The sequence below is a fragment of the Neophocaena asiaeorientalis genome, unplaced genomic scaffold (assembly GCF_003031525.2).
Source record: "Neophocaena asiaeorientalis asiaeorientalis breed wild unplaced genomic scaffold, Neophocaena_asiaeorientalis_V1.1 scaffold205, whole genome shotgun sequence".
NCBI classification, from domain to species: domain Eukaryota; kingdom Metazoa; phylum Chordata; class Mammalia; order Artiodactyla; family Phocoenidae; genus Neophocaena; species Neophocaena asiaeorientalis.
Window position 1 is genome coordinate 1,361,042 of NW_020174369.1, and position 23,705 is coordinate 1,384,746.

General features: G+C 39.6%; 1 protein-coding gene across 1 annotated transcript in view; it reads right to left on the reverse strand.

Annotated features, from left to right (window-relative positions):
* FYB2 (FYN binding protein 2) overlaps positions 1-23,705 on the reverse strand; it is an 87,919-nt gene that overhangs the window by 21,734 nt on the left and 42,480 nt on the right. The window contains 5 exon segments of the mRNA XM_024756222.1: positions 734-794; positions 9,626-9,666; positions 9,763-9,874; positions 19,219-19,378; positions 22,395-22,497. Coding sequence (XP_024611990.1) covers positions 734-794; positions 9,626-9,666; positions 9,763-9,874; positions 19,219-19,378; positions 22,395-22,497 — 477 coding nt within the window.

The window sequence follows — 23,705 nt, forward strand, 5'->3', positions numbered from 1 at the left end:
ATTCCTAGCTTCTGAAATTCACATCACTAATCTTTAATTTATGGAATGATAATATAACAATGATGGTACAATGACTGCCTGGTTGATGATTAAAATTTTTCCAAATATGCTCTTGATTGGGGGGCGGGGAGCGTAGGGAGAGGGAATGATACACTCACATCATCCCACCCAGCACAAATGCCCTCTTTTCCCTTCAACCCTCAAACTTCTTGCTTTTGACTACTGCTGTTTTCCTTTCCACAATGTGTGCCTAATAACTGAATTTGATTAATAATGCCCATTTGAACAAATACTGTCCTTGATAACACTGAATTATTAGATAATAAATTAAGCCCCAATCCCAGAGATAGCCTCATTAACTTTCAAAGATACAGGTAAATCATAACCATTGATTTCTTCCTGGAAAAGCAACTACAGAATTGAAGCATTTTATTGATATTTACTTCTCTTTTCTCACTTATTCCCTAACACAGTATCAAAGTCCTCTACTCTGGGAGATGGACATTTTCTCAAAAGAGGAAGCAATGTGATCAAAATGATTAGATATGATTGTACACAATTACAAGCACCCTATTGATCACAATGTTGTATTACAACAGCTTATCTCCATTCTCTATGCATATCTTCCCTAAAGATGGGGTGGGTAGGGATGGAGGTCATTTGTTAAACTTTGGTTTTCCTAGACTAACAGGAAATACCCTTAGCTATGAAGCCAAGAAAAAGAGAAACTCACTCTATCTTTGGGTAGTTGCTCTTTGTTCTGTAGACCTCTTCATACATTTCTTCACTATTTTCTTTTGAAATTAAAAAAAAATTATTCATTATAATGGCAATAATTCAGATTCATATTTGACACAAAATTATTGGATACCTACCACGTGCTAGGTACTCTAATCTTTTGTTTGTGAAGTAGATTTTATTGAAACATATGCACATGTTTTTACAAGCACGTGGTAAAAATAAGTAACCTCTATAAAAGTACATACAAACAAAAATTAATTTTTGCTTCTACCCTGTTTTCAAGTCTGTCTGATTTAGTCAAAGAAAGTTAATTTATTAACAGATTCCCGCCTTCAACCCTCCCCCTTGGCATATTTTACATACAACAATCAGTCTACTAAACAGCAGACATTGTGCTGAATGCTGGGGAAATAATGGAGACAACCAGACACATCTTGAAAAATCTTCCCCCATCATAGCATGGCTTTCACCTAGTCCAACACATAAGCTTAAAATACACAGTTATACTTTGAATCTACCCTGGCAATGGAGGATTTTCAAGTTCAGAACTTGATTCACAATGAGTTTAGGACAGTCACTTAACTTCTCTGTGCCTCAGTTTCCTTTTTTTAAAATGAGGGTACCATGTTTAATGATCTCTAAGATTGTTTCTCCATCTAAAATTCTAATATTCTAAGAAGGACAAAAACAACCAGAGTAGCATTTGATTATCCCTCCTCCATTAACTTTTCATTCATTCAACAAATATTTTTTGAATATGTAACATGTGCCTGGCATTATGATAGGGGCTAGGGAAAATGGTGAGCATAGAGAAGGAAATCATCTAGGAGGGAAGAGAATTATTAATCAAAGAACCACATAAATATAGGATTACAACTGTGGCAAGTGCTATGAAAAAGAGGGTCATGGTACTATAAGACTGTATACCTAAGAGAATATTCCCTGGGGAATAAGGATTGAGCTGAGATCAGAAGAAAGATTACAAGTCACTTAGACAAAGGGGCACAGGGGAGGAAAGAACATGCCAGGAAGAGGGAGTAGGATATGCAAACACCCTGCAGTGGGAGCCTAGAAAGTCAGAGAAGCTAACAGGTCAGCATGACTGGATCTCAAAGATGAAGACTGAGTATGTATGAAAAGAGGATGGAGGGGTAGGTAAGGGCATTCAAGTCCTCTATACCATGTTAACGTCAATCTTAAAAGTATTGGGAATATACTACAAAGTTATAGTAGTCAAAACGGTATGGTACTGGCACAAAAACAGACATAAATCAATGGAACAGAAAAAAAGCCCAGAAATAAACACACACACGTATGGTTAATCTATGACAAAGGAGGCAAGAATATACATGGAGAAAAGACAGTCTCTTCTATAAGTGGTGCTGGGAAAACTCCTAGAAGAAAACATAGGCAGAACATGCTTTGACATAAGTTTTAGCAATATTTGTTTTTGGATCTGTCTCCTCAGGCAAGGAAACAAAAGCAAAAATAAACAAATGGGACCTAATCAAACTTAGAAGCTCTTGCACAGCAAAGGAAAAAATTAACAAAACAAAGAGACAACCTACTGAATGGGAGAAGATATTTGCAAATGATATGTCTGAAAAGGGGTTAATATCCAAACATATAACAAGCTCATACAACTCAATATCAAAAAAACAAGCAACCTGATTTAAAAAATGGGCAAAGGTCTGAATAGACATCTTTTCAAAAAAGACCTGCAGATGGCAAACAGGCACAAGAAAAGATGTTCAGCAACACTAATCATCAGGGAAATGCAAATCAAAAGCACAATGAGATATCACTTCACATCAGTCAGAATGGCTATCATCAAAAAGAGGACAAAAGGGGCACCTTCAAGTTGGTGGAGGAGTAAAACGTGTAGATCACGTTCCTCCCCACAAATAGATCAAAACTACATCTACGTGTGGAACAACTCCTACAGAACACCTACTGAATGTTGGCAGAAGACCTCAGACTTCCCAAAAGGCAAGAAACTTCCCACATACCGGGCCGTGTGGCTGACAGGGTCTTGGTGCTCTATCTGGGTGTCAGGCCTGAGCCTCTGAGGTGGGAGAGCCAAGTTCAGGACATTGGTCCACCAGAGACTTCCCAGCCCCATGTAATATCAAATGGTGAAAGCTCTCCCAGAGATCTCCATCTCAATGCTAAGACCCAGCTCCACTCAACGACCAGCAATCTACAGTGCTGGACACACTATGCCAAACAACAAGCAAGACAGGAATACAACTCGACCCATTAGCACAGAGTCTGCCTAAAATCAAAACAAATTCACAGGCACCCCAAAACACACCACGGGACGTGGTCCTGCCCACCAGAAAGACAAGATCCAGCCTCATCCAGCACAACACAGGCACCATTCCCCTCCCCCAGGAAGCTTACACAACCCACTGAACCAACCTTACCCACTAGGAATAGACACCAAAAATGAACCTGCAGCCTGTGAAAAGGAGACGCCAAACACAGTAAGTTAAGCAAAATGAGAAGACAGAGAAACACACAGCAGATGAAGGAGCAAGGTAAAAACCCACTTGGCCAAACAAATGAAGAGGAATTAGGCAGTCTATCAGAAAAAGAATTCAGAGTAATGATAGTAAAGATGATCCAAAATTTTGGAAATAGAATGGACCGTTAACAAGGACCTAGAGAACTAAAGAGCAAACAAACAATAATGAGCAACATAATAAATGAAATAAAAAATTCTCTAGAAGGAATCAATAGCTGAATAACTGGGACAGAAGAATGGATAAATGATGTGGAAGATAAAATAGTGGAAATAACTACCACAGAGCAGAATAAAGAAAAAAGAAATAAAAGAATTGAGGACAATCTCAGAGACCTCTGGGACAACATTAAACACACCAACATTCAAATTACAGGGGTCCCAGAGGAAGAAGAGGCAAAAAAAAGAGGCTGAGAAAATATTTGAAGAGATTTTAGCTGAAAATTTCCCTAACATGAGAATGGAAATAGTCAATCAAGCCCAGGAAGCACAGAGAGTTCTATACAGGATAAATCCAAGGAGAAACACGCCAAGACACATATTAATCAAATTATCAAAAATTAAATACAAAGAAAAAATATTAAAAGCAGCAAGAATTAACAAACAAGGGAATCCCCATAAGCTTAACAACTGATCTTTCAGCAGAAGCTCTGCAAGCCAGAAGGGAGTGGCAGGACATATTTAAGGTGATGAAAGGGAAAAACCTACAACCAAGATTACTCTACCAAGCAAGGATCTCATTCAGATTCAGTGGAGAAATTAAAACCTTTATAGACAAGCAAAAGCTAAGAGAATTCAGCACCACCAAACAAGCTCTACAACAAATGCTAAAGGAACTTCTCTAGGCAGGAAACACAAGAGAAGGAAAAGACTTACAATAACAAACCCAAAACAATTAAGAAAATGTTAATAGGAACACACATATTGATAATTACCTTAAATGTAAATGGATTAAATGCTCCAACCAAAATACATAGACTGGCTGAATGGATAAAAAAAAAGACCCATATATATGCTATCTACAAGAGACCCACTTCAGGCCTAGGGTCACATACAGACTGAAAGTGAGGGGATGGAAAAAGATATTCCATGCAAACAGAAATCAAAAGAAAGCTGCAATAGCAATTCTCATATCAGACAAAATAGACTTTAAAATATAGACTACTACAAGAGACAAAAAAGGACACTACATAATGATCAAGGGATCAATCCAATAAGAGGATACAACAATTATAAATATTTATGCACCCAACATAGGAGCACCTCAGTACATAAGGCAAATGCTAACAGCCATAAAAGGGGAAATCGACAGTAACACAATCATAATACGGGGTTTTAACACCCCACTTTCACCAATGGACAGATCATCCAAAATGAAAATAAATAAGGAAACACAAGCTTTAAATGATACACTGAACAAGACGAACTTAATTGATATTTATTGGACATTCCATCCAAACAGCAGATGACACTTTCTTCTCAAGTGCTCACGGAGCATTCTCCAGGATAGAACATATTGTGGGACACAAATCAAGCTTTGGTAAATTTAAGAAAATTGAAATTGTATCAAGTATCTTTTCCGACCACAATGCTATTAGACTAGGTATCAATTACAGGAAAAAAATCTGTAAAAAATACAAACACGTGGAGGCTAAACAATATGGTACTAAACAACCAAGAGATCATTGAAGAAATCAAAGAGGAAATCAAAAAATATCTAGAGACAAATGAGAATGAAAACTGGATGACCCAAAACCTATGAGATGCAGCAAAAGCAGTTCTAAGAGGGAAGTTTATAGCAATAAAATCCTACCTCAAGAAACAAGAAACATCTCACATAAACAACCTAACTTTACACCCAAAGCAATTAGAGAAAGAAGGAAAAAAAAAACCCAAGTTAGCAGAAGAAATCATAATGATCACATCAGAAATAAATGAGAAAGAAATGAAGGAAACGATAGTAAAGATCAATAAAACTAAAAGCTGGTTCTTTGAGAAGATAAACAAAATTGATAAACCATTAGCCAGACTCATCAAGAAAAAAAGGGAGAAGACTCAAATCAGTAGAATTAGAAATGAAAAAGGAGAAGTAACAACTGATACCGCAGAAATACAAAGGATCATGAGAGATTACTACAGGAAACTATATGCTAATAAAATGGACAAACTGGAAGAAATGGACAAATTCTTAGAAAAGCACAACCTTCCGAGACTGAACCAGTAAGCAATAGAAAATATAAATGGACCAATCACAAGCACTGAAATTGAGACAGTGATTAAAAATCTTCCAACAAACAAAAGCCCAGAACCTGATGGCTTCACAGGCGAATTCTAACAAACACTGGGAGAAGAGCTAACATCTATCTTTCTCAAACTCTTCCAAAATATAGCAGAGGGAGGAACACTCCCAAACTCGTTCTACAAGGCCACCATCAGCCTAATACCAAAATCAGACAAAGATGCCACAAAAAAAGAAAACTACAGGCCAATATCACTGATGAATATAGATGCAAAAATCCTCAACAAAATACTAGCAAACAGAATCCAACAGCACATTAAAAGGATCATACATCATGATCAAGTGGGGTTTATTCCAGGAATGAAAGGATTTTTCAAATACGCAAATAAATGTGATAAGCCATATTAACAAATTGAAGGAGAAAAACCATATGATCATCTCAATAGATGCAGAAAAAGCTTTTGACAAAATTCAACACCCACTTATGATAAAAACCCTCCAGAAAGTAGACATAGAGGGAACCTACCTCAACATAATAAAGGCCATATATGACAAGCCCACAGCAAACATCATTCTCAATGGTGAAAACCTGAAACCATTTCCTCTAAGATCAGGAACAAGACAAGGTTGCCCAGTCTCAACACTATTATTCAACATAGTTTTGGAATTATAGCCACAGCAATCAGAGACGAAAAAGAAATAAAATGAATCCAAATCGGGAAAGAAGTAAAACTGCCACTGTTTGCAGATGACATGATACTATACATAGAGAATCCTAAAGATGCTACCAGAAAACTACTAGAACTAATCAATGAATCTGTTAAAGTAGCAGGATACAAAATTAATGCACAGAAATCTCTTGCATTCCTATACACTAATGATGAAAAATCTGAAAGAGAAACTAAGGAAACACTACCATTAACCATTGCAACAAAAAGAATAAAATACCTAGGAATAAACCTACCTGAAGAGATAAAAGACCTGTATGCAGAAAACTATAAGACACTGATGAAAGAAATTATAGATGATACAGAGGGAGAGATATACCATGTCCTTGGACTGGAAGAATCAACATTGTGAATACGACTATACTACCCAAAGCAAACTACAGATTCAATGCAATCCCTATCAAACTACCACTGGCATTTTCCACAGAACTAGAACAAAAAATTTCACAATTTGTATGGAAACACAAAAGACCCCAAATAGCCAAAGCAATCTTGAGAAAGAAAAATGGAGCTGGAGGAATCAGGCTCCCTGACTTCAGACTAAACTACAAAGCTATGGTAATCAAGACAGTATGGTACTGGCACAAAAACAGAAATATAGATCAATGGAACAGGATAGAAAGCCCAGAGATAAACTCATGCTCATATAGTCACCTTACTTTCGATAAAGGAGGCAAGAATATACAATGGAGAAAAGACAGCCTCTTCCATAAGTGGTGCTGGGAAAACTGGACAGCTACATATAAAAAAAATGAAATTACAACACTCCCTAACACCATACACAAAAATAAACTCAAAATGGATTAAAGACCTAAATGTAAGGCCAGACGCTATAAAACTCGTAGAGGAAAATATAGGCAGAACACTCTATGACATAAATCACAGTGAGATCCTTTTTGACCTCCCTACTAGAGAAATGGAAATAAAAACAAAAATAAACAAATACAACCTAATGAAATTTAAAAGCTTTTGCACAGCAAAGGAAACCACAAACAAGACAAAAAGACAACCCTCAGAATGGGAGAAAATATTTTCAAATGAAGCAACTGACAAAGGATTAATCTGCAAAATATACAAGCAGCTCATGCAGCTCAATATCAAAAAAACAAACACCAATCCAAAAATGGGTAGAAGACCTAAACAGACATTTCTCCAAAGAAGATTTACAGATTGGCAACAAACACATGAAAAAATGCTCAACATTACTAATCATTAGAGAAATGAAAATCAAAACTACAGTGTGGGGCTTCCCTGGTGGCGCAGTGGTTGAGAGTCTGCCTGCCAATGCAGGGGACACAGGTTCGTGCTCCGTCCGGGAAGATCCCACATGCCGCAGAGCAGCTAGGCCCGTGAGCCATGGCCGCTGAGCCTGCGTGTCTGGAGCCTGTGCTCCTCAGCGGGAGAGGCCACAACAGTGAGAGGCCCGCATACCGCAAAACAAACAAACAAACAAACAAAAACTACAGTGTGGTACTACCTCACACTGGTCAGAATAGCCATCATCAAAAATTCTACAAACAATAAACGCCAGAGAGGGTGTGGAGAAAAGGGAACCTTCCCACACTGTTGGTGGGAATGTAAATTGATACAAACACTATGGAGAACAGTATGGAGGTTCCTCAGAAGTCTAAAATTAGAACTACCATACGACCCAGCAATCCCACTACTGGGCATATACCCTGAGAAAACCATAATTCAAAAAGAGTCATGTACTACAATGTTCATTGCAGCTCTATTTACAACAGCCAGGACATGGAAGCAACCTAAGTGTCCATTGACAGATGCATGGATAAGGAAGATGTGGCATATATATAGAATGGAATATTACTCACCCATAAAAAGAAATGAAATTGAGTTATTTGTAGTGAGATGGATGGACCTAGAGGGTATCATACAGAGTGAAGTAAGTGAGAGAAAAACAAATACCATATGCTAATACATATATATGGAATCTAAAAAAAAAAAAGTGGTTCTGAAGAACTTAGGGGCAGGACAGGAATAAAGACACATAGAGAATGGACTTGAGGACACAGGGAGTGGGAAGGGTAAGCTGGGGCGAAGTGAGATAGTGGCATAGACTTATATACACTACCAAATGTAAAACAGACAGCTAGTGGGAAGCAGCTGCATGGCACAGGGAGATCAGCTCAGTGCTTTGTGTCCACCTAGAGGGGTGGGATAGGGAGGGTGGGAGGGAGATGCAAGAGGGAGGAGATATGGGGATATATGTATATGTATAGCTGATTCGCTTTGTTATAAAGCACAAACTAACACACCATTGTTAAGCAATTATACTCCAATAAAGATGGTAAAAAAAAATATGACAAAAGACGTTGGTGAGGATTTGGAGGAAAGGGAACCCTCCTACACTGTTGGTGGGAATGTAAATTGGTGCAACCACTATGGGAAACAGTATGGAGGTTCCTCAAATAATTAAAAATAGAACTGCCATATGATCCAGCAATTCCACTCCTGGTGTCTATCTGAAAAAAATGCAAACACTAATTCAAAAAAGATGCACCCTAATGTTCATATTAGCATTATTTACAATGGCCAAGATACGGTAGCAACCTCAGTGTCCATTAACAGATGAATGGATAAAGAAGATGTAGTGTACACACACACACACACACAGGAATACTACTCAGCCATAAAAAAGAATGAAATTTTGCCATTTGCAACAACATGGATGAACTTGGAGAGTGTTATGCTTGGTAAATAAGCCAGACATAGAAAGACAAAAACCGTATGTTTTCACTTACATGTGGAATCTAAAAAAGAAAAAGAAATATAAATGAATATAACAAAACAGACTCACAGATATAGAGAACCAATTGTTACCAGTGGGAAGAAGGGTGGAGGAAGGGGCAAGGTAGGGTATGGGCAAGATGTGGAAGGGGATTAAGAGATACAGACTACTAGCTATAAAATAAATAAGATACAAAGATATGATGTACAGCACAGGGACTATGACCAATATTTTATAATAACTTTAAGTGGACTATAATCTATAAAATCATTATGTTGTACATCTGAAACTAATGTGTAAGTAAACTATACTTCAATATTTTGAAAAAGTATTGAGAATCCATACAAGTGTTTTAAGTAAAACACATTCCTATCTTCAGACTTGGATTGTGAAGAGATCAGGAAGAAAGCAATTTCACATCAAAGTTGCTTTCTTGCCACAAAAGACCCATTACCAGCATCTTCACCTTCATGATTCTAAATGCATTTATTCACACATACCTTGAACCACTTCTATTAGCTTATCTTCACCCCACCCAAATGGCATTAATAAAAATATGTAAATAAAAGATACCTTACTACTAATCTGCCACAGAAACTCTTAGCAATTCCTATTGACAGTTTCAAATGTTTTCTTAAACTTACCATTATCTGAGACAAATGAGTTAGAGAAATCTGACTTTGCTCTGTGGGGAGAAAAGATACAAAGACCATTGACCTGTTGTATTGTACTTTTAAAGTCTCATCACATTCATCTCACTGAAGGGCTGGCACATATTTACCCCTCTCTCCCAGGGTACTCAACATCATCATACGTCTCGGAAATGGAATTTGGCTTAAAGGCTCCTTGGCCTAGGGTTTCTTTAGTCATCTCCAAGGCCTTCACATACCCCCCTGTAAGGAAAACAGAGAACACCCTGAGAACATCTCATCAACTGCTCTCATAAATGCATTCACACAGGTCACTGGCAATGGAGACAATAATAGGAAAAGGCAGATTAAATATGGTAACACTGGATTATAACCTTGACATGTATGATCCTTTGGCAAACCACTTCACCTTGCTAAGCCTCAGTTATTCTCTCAAGTTGGGATAATGATAGTAACCCCTCTTGGATGATTGTGGCAAGGATTAATACATATTTATGAAGGGTGCTAATTACCCAGTAAACCAGTGATTCCTCCCTCTTCTTGGATGTTTCTTCCTCTAATCCCTGACCTCAAATGTTGAAGTCTACCAAGGTGCAGCCCTGGGGCTTCAATCCCTACATTTAGATGACTTTATCCACTGTGTGGCATTTTTTCTTAAAGTAAAATTTCTTAGACAAGTTGATTGAGCACATGCCAACATTTATTATGCATTAGTAATGGATTCAGCCAGATAGTGTGCCAGGTTAAAAAATGGCTAGGGATTCTTTGCACAAGTAGCTAGCCTGTTACATGCAGAAGCTGGTTTATTTCACAGAGCTGTAAACTTGTCATAACCCTAAAACTGTCACCTTTTTATCAGTTGGCCTAGGTTAATATTTACAGTATGGGTGATTCAGAACCATTTGCAGACATGAACTATTAATCAGAAATAAGAAATATATCTGAGAAATAACAATAAGCACATTGACTTTTATCTTTTTTTTCTACATCTTTATTGGAGTATAATTGCTTTACAATGGTGTGTTAGTGTCTGCTTTATAACAAAGTGAATCAGCTATACATATATATATATCCCCATATCTCCTCCCTCTTGCGTCTCCCTCCCTCCTTCCCTATCCCACCCCTCTAGGTGGTCACAAAGCATGGAGCTGATCTCCCTGTGCTATGTGGCTGCTTCCCACTAGCTATCTATTTTACATTTGGTAGTGTATATATGTCCATGCCACTCTCTCACTCCATCCCAGCTTAACCTTCCCCCTCCCCGTGTCCTCAAGTCCATTCTCTACGTCTGTGTCTTTATTCCTGTCCTGCCCCTAGGTTCTTCAGAACCATTTTTGTTTTTTAGATTCCACGCATATGTGTTAGCATATGGTATTTGTTTTTCTCTTTCTGACTTACTTCACTCTGTATGACAGTCTCTAGGTCCATCCACCTCACTACAAATAACTCAATTTCGTTTCTTTTTATGGCTGAGTAATATTCCATTGTATATATGTGCCACATCTTTATCCATTCATCTGTCGATGGACACTTAGGTTGCTTCCGTGTCCTGGCTATTGTAAATAGAGCTGCAATGAACATTGTGATACCTGACTCTTTTTGAATTATGGTTTTCTCAGGGTATATGCCCAGTAGTTATATTGCTGGGTCATATGGTAGTTCTAATTTTAGACTTCTGAGGAACCTCCATACTGTTCCCGTAGTGTTTGTATCAATTTACATTCCCAATAACAGTGCAAGAGGGCTCCCTTTTCTCCACACCCTCTCCAGCATTTATTGTTTGTAGATTTTTTTTTTTTTTTTCTTGCGGTACACGGGCCTCTCACTGTTGTAGCCTCTCCCATTGTGGAGCACAGGCTCCGGACGCGCAGGCTCAGCGGCCATGGCTCACGGGCCCAGGCACTCCGCAGCATGTGGGATCTTTCCAGACCAGGACACGAACCCATGTCCCCTGCATCGGCAGGCGGATTCTCAACCACTGTGCCACCAGGGAAGCCCTGTTTGTAGATTTTTGGATGATACCTCATTGTACTTTTGATTTGCATTTCTCTAATGATTAGTTATACTGAGCATCCTTTCATGTGTTTGTTAGCAATCTGTATATCTTCTTTGGAGAAATGTCAATTTAGGTCTTCTGCCCATTTTTGTATGGGGTTGTTTTTTTGATATTGAGCTGCATGAGCTGCTTGTATATTTTGCAGATTAATCCTTTGTCAGTTGCTTCATTTGCAGATATTTTCTCCCATTCTGAGGGTTGTCTTTTTGTCTCGTTTATGGTTTCCTTTGCTGTGCAAAGGTTTTAAAGTTTCATTAGGTCGTATTTGTTTATTTTTGTTTTTATTTCCATTTCTCTAGGAGGTGGATCAAAAAGGATCTTGCTGTGATTTATGTCATAGAGTGTTCTGCCTATGTTTTCCTCTAAGAGTTTGATAGTGTCTGGCCTTACATTTAGGTCTTTAATCCATTTTGAGTTTATTTTTGTGTATGGTGTTAGGGAGTGTTCTAATTTCATTCTTTTACATGTAGCTGTCCAGTTTTCCCAGCACAACTTATTGAAGAGATTGTTTTTCTCCATTGTATATCCTTGCTTCCTTATTCATAGATTAACTAATCAACTACCATAGGTGCGTGGGTTTATCTCTGGGCTTTCTATCCTGTTCCATTGGTCTATATTTCTGTTTTTGTGCCAATACCATACTGTCTTGATCACAGTTTCAATTTAAGTGCTTTTGATTGGTCTGTTTATATTTTCTATTGCTTACTGGTTCAGTCTCGGAAGGTTGTGCTTTTCTAAGAATTTGTCCATTTCTTCCAGGCTATCCATTTTATTGGCATATAGTTTCCTGTAGTAATCTCTCATGATCCTTTGTATTTCTGCAGTGTCAGTTGTTACTTCTCCTTTTTCATTTCTAATTCTATTGATTTGAGTCTTCTCCCTTTTTTTCTTGATGAGTCTGGCTAATGGTTTATCAATTTTGTTTATCTTCTCAAAGAACCAGCTTTCAGTTTTATTGATCTTTGCTGTTGTTTCCTTCATTTCTTTTTCATTTATTTCTGATCTGATCTTTATGCTTTCTTGCCTTCTACTAACTTTGGGGGTTTTTTGTTCTTCTTTCTCTAATTGCTTTAGGTGTAAGGTTAGGTTTTTTATTTGAGATGTTTCTTGTTTCTTGAGGTAGGATTTTATTGCTATAAACTTTCCTCTTAAATTGTTTTTGCTGCATCCCATAGGTTTTGGGTTGTCGTGTTTTCATTTTCATTTGTCTCTAGGTATTTTTTGATTTCCTCTTTGATTTCTTCAGTGATCTCTTGGTTATTTAGTAGTCTATTGTTCAGCATCCATGTGTTTGTATTTTTTACAGATTATTCCCTGTAATTGATTTCTAGTCTTATAGTGCTGTGGTTGGAAAAGATATTGGATATGATTTCAATTTTCTTAAATTTACCAAGGCTTGATTTGTGACCCAAGATATGATCTATCCTGGAGAATGTTCCAAGAGCACTTGAGAAGAAATTGTAATCTGCTGTTTTTGGATGGAATGTCCTATAAATATCAATTAAGTCCATGTTGTTTAATGTATCATTTAACGCTTGTGCTTCCTTATTTGTTTTCACTTTGGATGATCTGTCCATTGGTGAAAGTGGGATGTTCAAGTCCCCTACTATGACTGTGTTTCTGTTGACTTCTCCTTTTATGGCTGTTAGCATTTGCCTTATGTATTGAGGTGCTCCTGTGTTGGGTACATAAGTATTTATAATTGTTATACCTTCTTCTTGGATTGATCCCTTCATAATTGATCATTATGTAGTGTCCTTCTTCGTCTCTTGTAATTGTCTTTATTTTAAAGTCTATTTTGTCTGTTATGAAAATTGCTACTCCAGCTTTCTTTTGATTTCCACTTGCATGGAATATCTTTTTCTATCCCCTCACTTTCAGTCTGTATGTGTCCCTAGGCCTGAAGTGTGTCTCTTGTATACAGCATATATACGGGTCTTGTTTTTGTATCCATTCAGCCAGTCTATGTCTTTTAGTTGGAGCATTTAATCCATTTACATTTAAGGTAATTATCAACATGTGTGTTCCTATTACCATTTTCTTAATTGTTTTCGGTTTGTTATTGTTAAGTCTTTTCCTTTTCTTGTGTTTTCTGCCTAGAGAAGTTCCTTTAACATTTGTTGTAAAGCTGGTTTGGTAGTGCTGAATTCTCTTAGCTTTTGCCTGTCTGTAAAGATTTTAATTTCTCCGTTGAATCTGAATGAGATCCTTGCTGGGTAGAGTAATCTTGGTTGTAGGTTTTTCCCTTTCATCACCTTAAATATGTCCTGTCACTCCCTTCTGGCTTTCAGAGTTTCTGCTGAAAGATCAGCTGTTAACCTTATGTTATGTTAACATAGGTTATGTTATTTGTTGTTTTTCCCTCACTGCTTTTAATATTTTTTCTTTGTATTTAATTTTTGATAGTTTGATTAATATGTGTCTTGGCGTGTTTCTCCTTGGATTTATCCTGTATGGGACTCTCTGACTTTTGTCTATTTTTTTCTTTTTGCAGTACGCGGGCCTCTCACTGTTGTGGCCTCTCCCGGTATGGAGCACAGGCTCTGGATGCGCAGGCTCAGCGGCCATGGCTCATGGGCCTAGCCACTCCACGGCATGTGGGGTCTTCCCAGACCGGGACACAAACCCGTGTCCCCTACATCAGCAGGTGGACTCTCAACCACTGCACCACCAGGGAAGCCCTGACTTTTGTCTATTAATTAAAGGCACCAAGCAACAAGATTTTATCCTCTGACAAGAAGTCAGTTAGCATATAGGCCCCAAACCGTCTCAATGAATGTCAGCTCCCAGAGGCATAAAGGCCCTACTTTTTCCTACGGAGTTATCGGTATGTTTCTCCAGCACAGAGAAAAGATGCTGAACACACAGTTGCTTAATTCTTACTTCAGGACACTTTTTTTCTTTCTTACTCCTTCCTTTTTGAGGCAGATGTATTGAAAAATGTTTATGGCTTCATTTTAAAAACACAGACAACTCCCAAGTTACATCCCTAACTTAGACATCTCTTGTGAGTTCAACCTTCACACCAATTCCATTTGGTTGTCTCAACACATTACATTCCAAACCAAACTCTTGCTTTCTCTCTGTGAATGTGCTCTTCCTGAAGTCTGCCCCACATCAACAAAGAGTAGCAACCCCAACCTTTCAGTTGCTCAGGTCCAAACCTTGAAGACATCCTTGACTCCTTTCTCTCTCACGTCCCACCTCCAATCCACAGCCATCTGTCAGCTTGATTTTCGATCTAAATCCTGAATCCAAGCATATCTCAACAACTCGACTGCAGTACCCTCCTCCAAGCTACCATCGTCTCTCAGTTAAATTCCTGCAACAAACTCCTAACAGGTCCCAGGTTCTTCTACATTCTTCTTTCAAGACAGCAGCCGAGATATGATTCTTTAAAATACAAGTCAGATCATTCTATTCTTGTGCTCAAAACCTTTCAATGTTATTAAAAAATATATATATCTCATAATAAATGCCAAAGTTCTTGCAATGGTCTACAGAAGCCCCTATATTATCTGGCCCCTTGTTATCTCTCTGACCTTATCTCCTCCTACAGTCTCCTTCAGTCCTGCTCCAGCTACACTGGCCTCCTTGCTATTCTACCAACACATCTAGTAGACTCCTGCCCTGGGATATTTGCACTCCTTTTCCTCTCTCCCTAGAACATTCTGGATAGCCGTGGCTCTATTCCTCACCTACTTTACATCTTTGAGGTCATCTATGCGCACTTTAAAATTGCAACTTCCACTTCCTCCACCTGCCTCCCTAATTCTCTTTATTTTTCTTTTTTTTTAAAAAATGTATTTATTTTGTTTTTGGCTGCATTGGGTCTTCGTTGCTGCATGCAGGCTTTCTCTAGTTGTGGCGAGTGGGGGCTTCTCACTGTGGTGGTTTCTCTTGTTGCAGAGCATGGGCTCTAGGCTTCAGTAGTTGCGGCACTCAGGCTCAGTAGTTGTGGCTCGCAGGTTCTAGAGCACAGGCTCAGTAGTTGTGGCACATGGGCTTGGTTTCTCTGCAGCATGTGGGATCTTCCAGGACCAGGGCTTGAACCTGTGTTCCCTGCATTGGCAGGTGGATTCTTAACCACTGCACCACCAGGGAAGACCCCTAATTCTCTTTCTTTGCTTTATTATTTTTTTCTATAGTATTTACTACCGCTCCACATAGTGAATATTTTATTGTGTATATATTTATCATCCGTCTCCTCAGATCAGAATGTAATCTCCACGAGGACAGAATTTTTGTCTGGTTTATTTACTGCTATATCCCCAGCACCTAGAACAATGCTGGGGACATAAAAGCTATGCAAATATTGTTTAATATTGAATGATTTGAATGCATATGTCCTCTAATTAGAGAGTTTCATGTTTATAAGGTTTGCTGATATTTTGAAATTTATATCTAGTATTTTATTACCTACTTTTTATTTGTTCTATTTTTCCCTCATTTTCCTTGTGCTTGATTGACTGAGGTTTCTTCTCTTTTCTTCATTCTGTGTTTCTTTTTTATTTATTTGGAAAGTTTACATGCTGTGTCTATCTTTTGACAGTTACCTTAGTAAAGTTAAAATTATAATTACAGCATAACATACAGGAAAGGGCACAAATCATAAGAGTATAGATCAGTGAATTTTCCCAATGTGTGCATGAGGATCAGCTATGGTAACAGATTTTTTCCCCTTTACCCAGCACCAGGGGCAAAATGGGCAAATTTCCTTCTGCTCCCTGGGGTTTGTCTTATTAATTCTTCTTTTCTTTTAATGGAAGGAAGTAATTATTTTAATTTTTTTCAAAAGAGGCCCATTTGTATAGAAGGAGTATAGAAAGACACTCAATTGTATTTTTTTTCCTCAAAACTTTCCTCTCTGTTTTCACACCCACTTTCCTTGACTAAACATTTTGTGCTTCTCATCACAAGAGAGTGGGGAACTATTGCAGAGAACTGTTAAATGGGTTTAGCACAAACTCCCTTTGTACTTTAACAGTATGTACAGATTACTTAGAAGAATCTCCTTCAGACTGTTCTCACCATAGTGTAATTCCCAAATCTATAGTGACTCTTCATGGACAGTACTTAATTGCTTGAAAATGGTTTTCAGCCCCATATTTAGGCCTCTCCTTTAACTCTTTTATTCACTTCAGCTTGTTTTCCCCCCTTCCATTTTTTTCTACACTCCAAATTAGTCTATCCACTTCTCATCTTAAGGCGTGGTTTTAGATTCAACACCACCTCTGTGCTTCTCATGTGTCATTTATCTCATTAGAAATGTCTATTTTTATTTGTCCCATTTCTTTGTTTTTTCTAAATTTTATTGTGTTAAGAACACTTGAGGTCCACTTTTATAATAAATTTATAAGTACACCGTATAGTACTGTTAAGAATAGGCACAGTCCTATTCATTCTGTGTGGACATAATTCTTTGAGGTCCCTGTTATAAACTCACTTTGGACAAGCCCTGGGTTATAGCTCCTGTCCTCTGTACACCATGCAGTCAAAACCGGAGCTCAAGGGATTTAGAGCTCAGTGAAAACCCTCAGGGCCAGAGTAGCTTTGGCACTCACTCATTGCCCAGGGTTCCTGGTTACTGCAGGTATGTGGATGCTTCCTTTTAAATCAGTTCTGTTATACTTCTATGAATTTTCCAAAAAAAATTATTCTTTACTTGTTTTAGTCAGGAGAATCATTCAGATTGTCAAATCTACCATACTCTCTCACTGAAGTTTGATTTATTCTTTCATTCCTCCCTTTAACAAAGTTTTGTTGGGTATATCCACTGTGCCAGGTTGCAGAGATACAGAGAAAAATATCAAATGGTCTCTGATCCCATGGTGCTCACTGTGTACCGTGGGAAACAAACATGTACACCATGAATTATAATGTAAGGCATACTGTAATTTTTTTTAAAAAAAAAGGAAATAAAGAGAACTGACAGTTATGTAGCAATGAACCACGTACTTTATATGCATTGACAAAGAGCCCTGGGAAATAATTAGTACTACCCCCATGTGTACATAAAAGTAAATTTCCCAAGGATGTAGGTTTAATGCATAGTAATTCTGGGTCCCAGAAATGCTTGACTCTAAAACCTAATATGGAAAAGTGGTCATTTGGTTGCTGTTAAGAGTGAGCGATTATGGTCTCTGGAGAGTGGGAAAGAGGAGGATGGAGGTAAGGAAGGCCTCGGAAGAAGTGACTTCTAAGATAGATCTTGAAAGATGACCAGGACATCAGCAGGTAAAGAATGGGCATAAAACCATCTCAGACAGAGGAAAGAGGTCAAGCGAAGTTATAGGGGCACTAAAGCACATGACACAGTCAGTTAACTTAGAATAAAGAGTATATTGGGAAGGAGGTGGGTGGCAGGGATGCAGCCATCTAGCCTGGAGGCAGACTTTATAGGGCCTGAGTCCATCTTATGATTGCAATGTATTCTCATCACTCTGATTATAGCACATTATGAAATGTTTGCCATGGCTTATTGGGCTGGAGTAGACATCTGTTTTGCCTACCCAGTGTCTACTGTTTTTTCATGATAACAGCTTTCTAATTTTCCTTGGGAAATCCTTCCATCTGAAATGATACCGTTTGGGTAGAACTAATTCTACCTTCAGCTCCAGATGTGAATTTATGACACTGGCGGGGTCAATCAGAGCATCCTATCCCACGTTCATGATAACTGGATAGGGGTTGGCATGTGACACAATCAAGCCAACAAGACTCAAATCTGGGCCTTTTCTTGAAGCTGTTGAGAGGATAACCACTTCTAGTTTTCTTCTGGGGCTCCTAAGAGGACAGATAGTGCGTAAGCCTGTCACTGCTAGATGCCATCTTGCCTCCACAAGGGTACAGTCTGCTTGAAAATGGAGACAAGAGGGAGGGGAGAAAAGCCAGGAGTAGAAAAAGTAATACTGAGTCCTTGTGATACTGTTTGTGTCCCTGGGTCCAGCCATGCCCAAACCTTCTGCTAGGTGAGCCTCCTTTTCCTCTTTTGCTTAACACACTATGATTTGATTACTTGCAATCAAGAGTCTGGACTCACATGAAAGTAAAATGCGACTTGAATAAAGTCAAAGAATAATATCATACTATGTCATCAGTGTGTCAATGTCTTGGGTCTACAAAGAACAACAGGAGCCGGTACATATAAAAAGAAATCAGCAACATTTGCTGAGTACCTATTACGTAACATATGTCAGATTTGGTCCTCACCAAACCCCAGTTTGATCTATATTATGATCCCCCTTTTTTTATGATCCCTTTTTATAAATGAGGAAACTGAGGAATATGAAGGAATATAGAGTTACTATGTAACATAGCTAATAAGTATGAGAGCCTAGATTTGAACGCAGGCCTTCTACTTCTAAATCCAGTGATTGTTCACTCTTGCACAGCTGCCTCACTCAGGCAAGTGACTTTGTATATAATAGATGCTCAGTAAATATTTATAAAAGAAATTAAAATTTTGGTCACGCACAGCTTTAAAATAATTCGATAATGGTGAAGAGAACCAGAAAGAAACACAACTCACAGTGGCCATCGGAGTGTCTGGCCAGCTTGGGGTCCTTGGGGCAGGCCTCTGTCTGGATGACGTCAATCTCAGCGTCCTGCTTCCCAGCCAGTGTGCTCCTCCTACCCCTGTGGACTTTCACCATCTGGGTTTTTCCAGGTGTGTCTTCATAGGTACCCACCTAAACACATGCAACAGGGACAGTCTGGCGGGGCTTTGGTTCATCTGTTGGTTTTTGCTTACTCATGCTGTTCTGTATTCATTCATTCCTCCCAGGTAGCCACTGTTTAGTCCTTTATTTAACAGAGTCTTATCTCTCTAAGTTTCACAGGAGCACATATAATGTCTTTTGTTGCCCTCTGAACAGCCAGTGAATGCCTGGCACAGAGGCAGGCCCACAGGACACAGTCAGGATATAATGGAGCTCTGACCGCAGCATAGGCTCTTGATATATTTTATCTCACTTACTCTGCATGAGGAAACATCATGATTCCTCTTGATAAAGAATTTAGAAAGGTTAAATAACTGACTTCTGGTCTCATAGCTAGTCATCTGCCCAGGCAGGCCTGGACCCCAAAGCCCTGTGCTCTTGCCTACAAAAGGATGCTGTGTTCCTTTTACCTGACATTTCATCTTCCCACCCTCCATTCTTCTGTTTCCCCCCGCTTCTTTCCACACTTCCTCCCTCCAGCATCTGTCACACACTTACTGAAGGAAATAACATGCTAAGCCCTGGAGAAAGAGAGAGATGCGATGGGCATAGTGGCTTCCACGCTGGTCGTGGAGCGATACATGCAAACAATTAAGGTATATTGCGGTGAATATCATTTACAGCAGGATTGCTCACTGAGGTGGAAGTAGGAGGGGCAGGTCAGTTCTTGTGGCTAGGAGACAGGGTGGGGAAGACTTCAGAAGCAGGTTTTATGAAACTATTTTAAAATTTAAGTAAGAGACTGGTTGAAGGGATAAGGAATACCTGGTAGATAAATCAACACAGGCAAAGGGACAGAAGTGTTAGTGTCCTCATAAGGGTGGGACAGAGGCTATTGATGAAGGAACAGTGAAGGGGACAGAGGAGGGAAGACTGGAGGTGAGGCTGAAAATGTCAGCTAGAATGGAGTTGAGTTATGAAGGGTCTTGCACATGAGGCAAAAAGTGTGGGCTTTATCTCCTAGTCTTAGGGAGCTAGGCAGGGGAGAAACTGATCAGATTTGCATTTCAGAAAGATCTGGATAGATTGGCAGGAAGAGACACTGGAGGCAGAGGTGAATTGGGGCAGTTCTGGCCATCCAAGTATTTCATAATTACGAGATGACGATGGGAGAGGAGATTACTGTCCTTTCGACTACAAGTGGACACAGGGTTCACTGTGACAATCATCTGAAAGTATTTGCAAAAAGGTAAAATAATGAATAGATACAAGGCGTGGAGTTTCCTGAGTTCTTGGTGGGATCTGGGCAAACGAAGAGGAAAAGAAGAGGAGGGGCATTCTTTTAAGTCACACAGCCAAGAATGAAATTTTTAAATGGGGAAAAATGACAGCAAAGTAATGATATCCTTCCACAAATGACACAAATATGGTGTTTCACGCAAATATAGTGACCACCGACCTTCAGCAGAGCCCCTACTGCAGCAGTGCATGGATTCTCTGAGGGCTGTCCTGGGGAATGGTTCCTACAGAGTCAGTTTGAATCACAATGGATCGTATTCCTACTGATGTACCATCTACATTTGACCCCAAAGAGCACTGCCCAGCTAGACCACCCACCACATTTACCTAACACATTCCAAATAACTTAACAATTTCCCAAACTCAAATCCACTCCATGAAAGTAGGACTATGTCCCTTTGGTGGTAACCTGACCCCATCTCTGGCTCTTGGCCAGCACTTGATCAGCACTGAAAAAGGGCATATCCCTGCTTTTGCCCTTTCATGGTCAGTATCCCTTTTTCTTTCTTTCTTTTTTTTTTTTTTTTGGATGTGGACCATTGTTAAAGTCTTTATTGAATGTGTTACAATATTGCTTCTGTTATGTTTTATGTTTTGGTTTTATGGCTGCGAGGCATGTGGAATCTTAGCTCCCCAACCAGGGATCGAACCCGCACCCCCTGCATTGGAAGGTGAAGTCTTAACCACTGGACCGCCAGGGAAGTCCCTCATGGCCAGTGTCTTTAATCATGTCCCTCTGCTCCCTTTCTCATACGGTCCTGATGACCCCCTTCCTGACCTCTGGCCTCATCACCCATTATGGCCTTGCTCCTGCCCTCTGTCCTTGAGACACCATGCTGTCGCACTGGCTCTGGTCCCTGTCTTTTGTGATTAATGACTTACTTCTTTGAATTATGCCGTTTTGTGACCCTCTGTAAACACCCAACCTGGTCCAGCCCAGCCTCTGGGCCTACACCCCAGTTCAGGCCCACACCACCACCAAGGTGCTTGATTTACCCAAGCCCTGGGTGGAACTGGAACAATTTGGTAGGTTGAGATAGGCACGTCTCAAACAGGCATCTCGAATGTTTTGAGCCCTGGTAGTAGCCCCAGTGGTATCTGCTGTTTAAGCCTCTGGTTTTGAAGGGGATAGTGTCCATTGGATATGGATACACACATATACAGTGTTTACCATTAACAATGTTAATTAATCCATTAATTTATTAACAACAATATATTTCATTTTAGTGGTAGCTTGTGGCTTACAAAACACCTTCATCTACATTATTTCATTTCATTTTCCCATCACAAATGAGGTAGAATCAGGATGGGCGTGGGGATGGTATAATCAGGTGTGGATTATTTATTCTCACTTTACACATGAGACGCCTGAGCCCAGAGACTAACTTCCTGTTCTCAGCAGGGCCTCAGAGCACAGAACTTAAGGAGCCCTCCCTCCAGGTTCTGCAAGAGCAGGGCGGGCACCTGAGTGACTGTCTCTTTGTATTTTGCCCTCTGGGTACCTTGCTGAATTCATACCCATCTCAGCCCTGCTTATGAGGCCTGCTTCCTGGCTAATAAGTCCAAGGCTAGAGTTCAGTGTTAGTGTCCTGTCGATTTCTTTGATAAAACACCCAACACCCACTGCATCTTCGGACTGTCTCTCTGGAGAGTTACATGGCTCAGCCTCTAAAAAGTCACCCCATGAACTGATCCTATTACATGGCTGATGAGGACTGTTTGGTCTGGAACCCTAGAACACAGATACCTTGGAAACATAGTCTGAACATAGATCCTTTTCTGTTTTTCGTGGTTCCAATTTGCATGGTTCTTTTTCCTTCATTTTTTTATCTTCGTCTTCATGTTTCAGGCTGAAATGTGAAGAGATACCAGGGTAAAAGTGAAGGCGAGAGTATTTTGATGATAGCGTGCCCCTAACCCTTTTTTTTTTTTAAAGATGAGGGGACCAGAATCAAGTCAAACATAGAACATTTCCCTGAGTTTCTGCCTGCTCCAATCAATGCCAGAGTGAATTCCTGCTTAAAATCTCTTAATAACTTCCATTGCCTGATGGATAAAATATCAGCCCCCACCTTTCTTTCCAACCCCGTCTCCGTCTGCACCTTCTATCCACGTTTATTCTAGTCTACACTCTCCTAATACCCCAATCCTTCCACCCCATTTTGAGCAACTCTCCCTTCGTATTTGCTATTTCCCTTGTCAGTCATGCCTTCCACACTTTACACTGCTGAGAAACACAGTACCCTTTCCAATCTGTCTAAATCAGCTTACCTCTGAGAAGCTTTGCTTGATTCTCCCAAGCAGCCATACCCTTTAATCTGTTCCCCTAACACGCTGTCCCTCTATCTTGTATTAAACTGTAGTGTCTATGGATCTGTTTCCAGTTCCTCCACTTTCCCTTGTCAACTAACTAAAAATCAGAGCTCTGTTATTTATCTGTATCCCCAGCACTAATGCTGTGTAACTTGTGGTAGCAAAGTGATCCCCAGCCAGTATTCCTTCATAAGAGGCATGACTGCCATGCACCAGTAATATGGACACCAGCCACAGTGGAAGAGCAGAGGAGGGAGTCGAGGTGGAGAGTTTAGTGAAAAAGCTAGAAGCTGGGACAGAACACTGAGGAGCATCAGCCTCCATGTGAGAACTTCTGTTTCTGGCATCAGAGTGAAGTAGACAGTCCTACAACCACATTCACATGGAAAGCAGAGACAGAAGAGCCCTCAAAGAAAACCAGAGGGCTTCCCTGGTGGTGCAGTGGTTGAGAGTCCGCCTGCCGACGCAGGGGACACGGGTTCGTGCCCTGGTCCAATCGTGAAGGAAGGAGAAACACCAGGAGAGAGTGCTGTTCCCAAAGACAACGGGAAGAGTTTTAAGGAGTTTCACTCATCCATTCATCCAATGACTGATGACTCTTATCCACCATTAAGGCCACTAGTTCTAGAACATATATTAGAACAGGGGCTTTGTAGGCAGGGCTGGGTTCCAGCCCCCACTCTGTCTCTTTCCAAAAGCCTAAGATGAACTTTTCTAAAAATCAAATTTTTGCAGAATGGATATA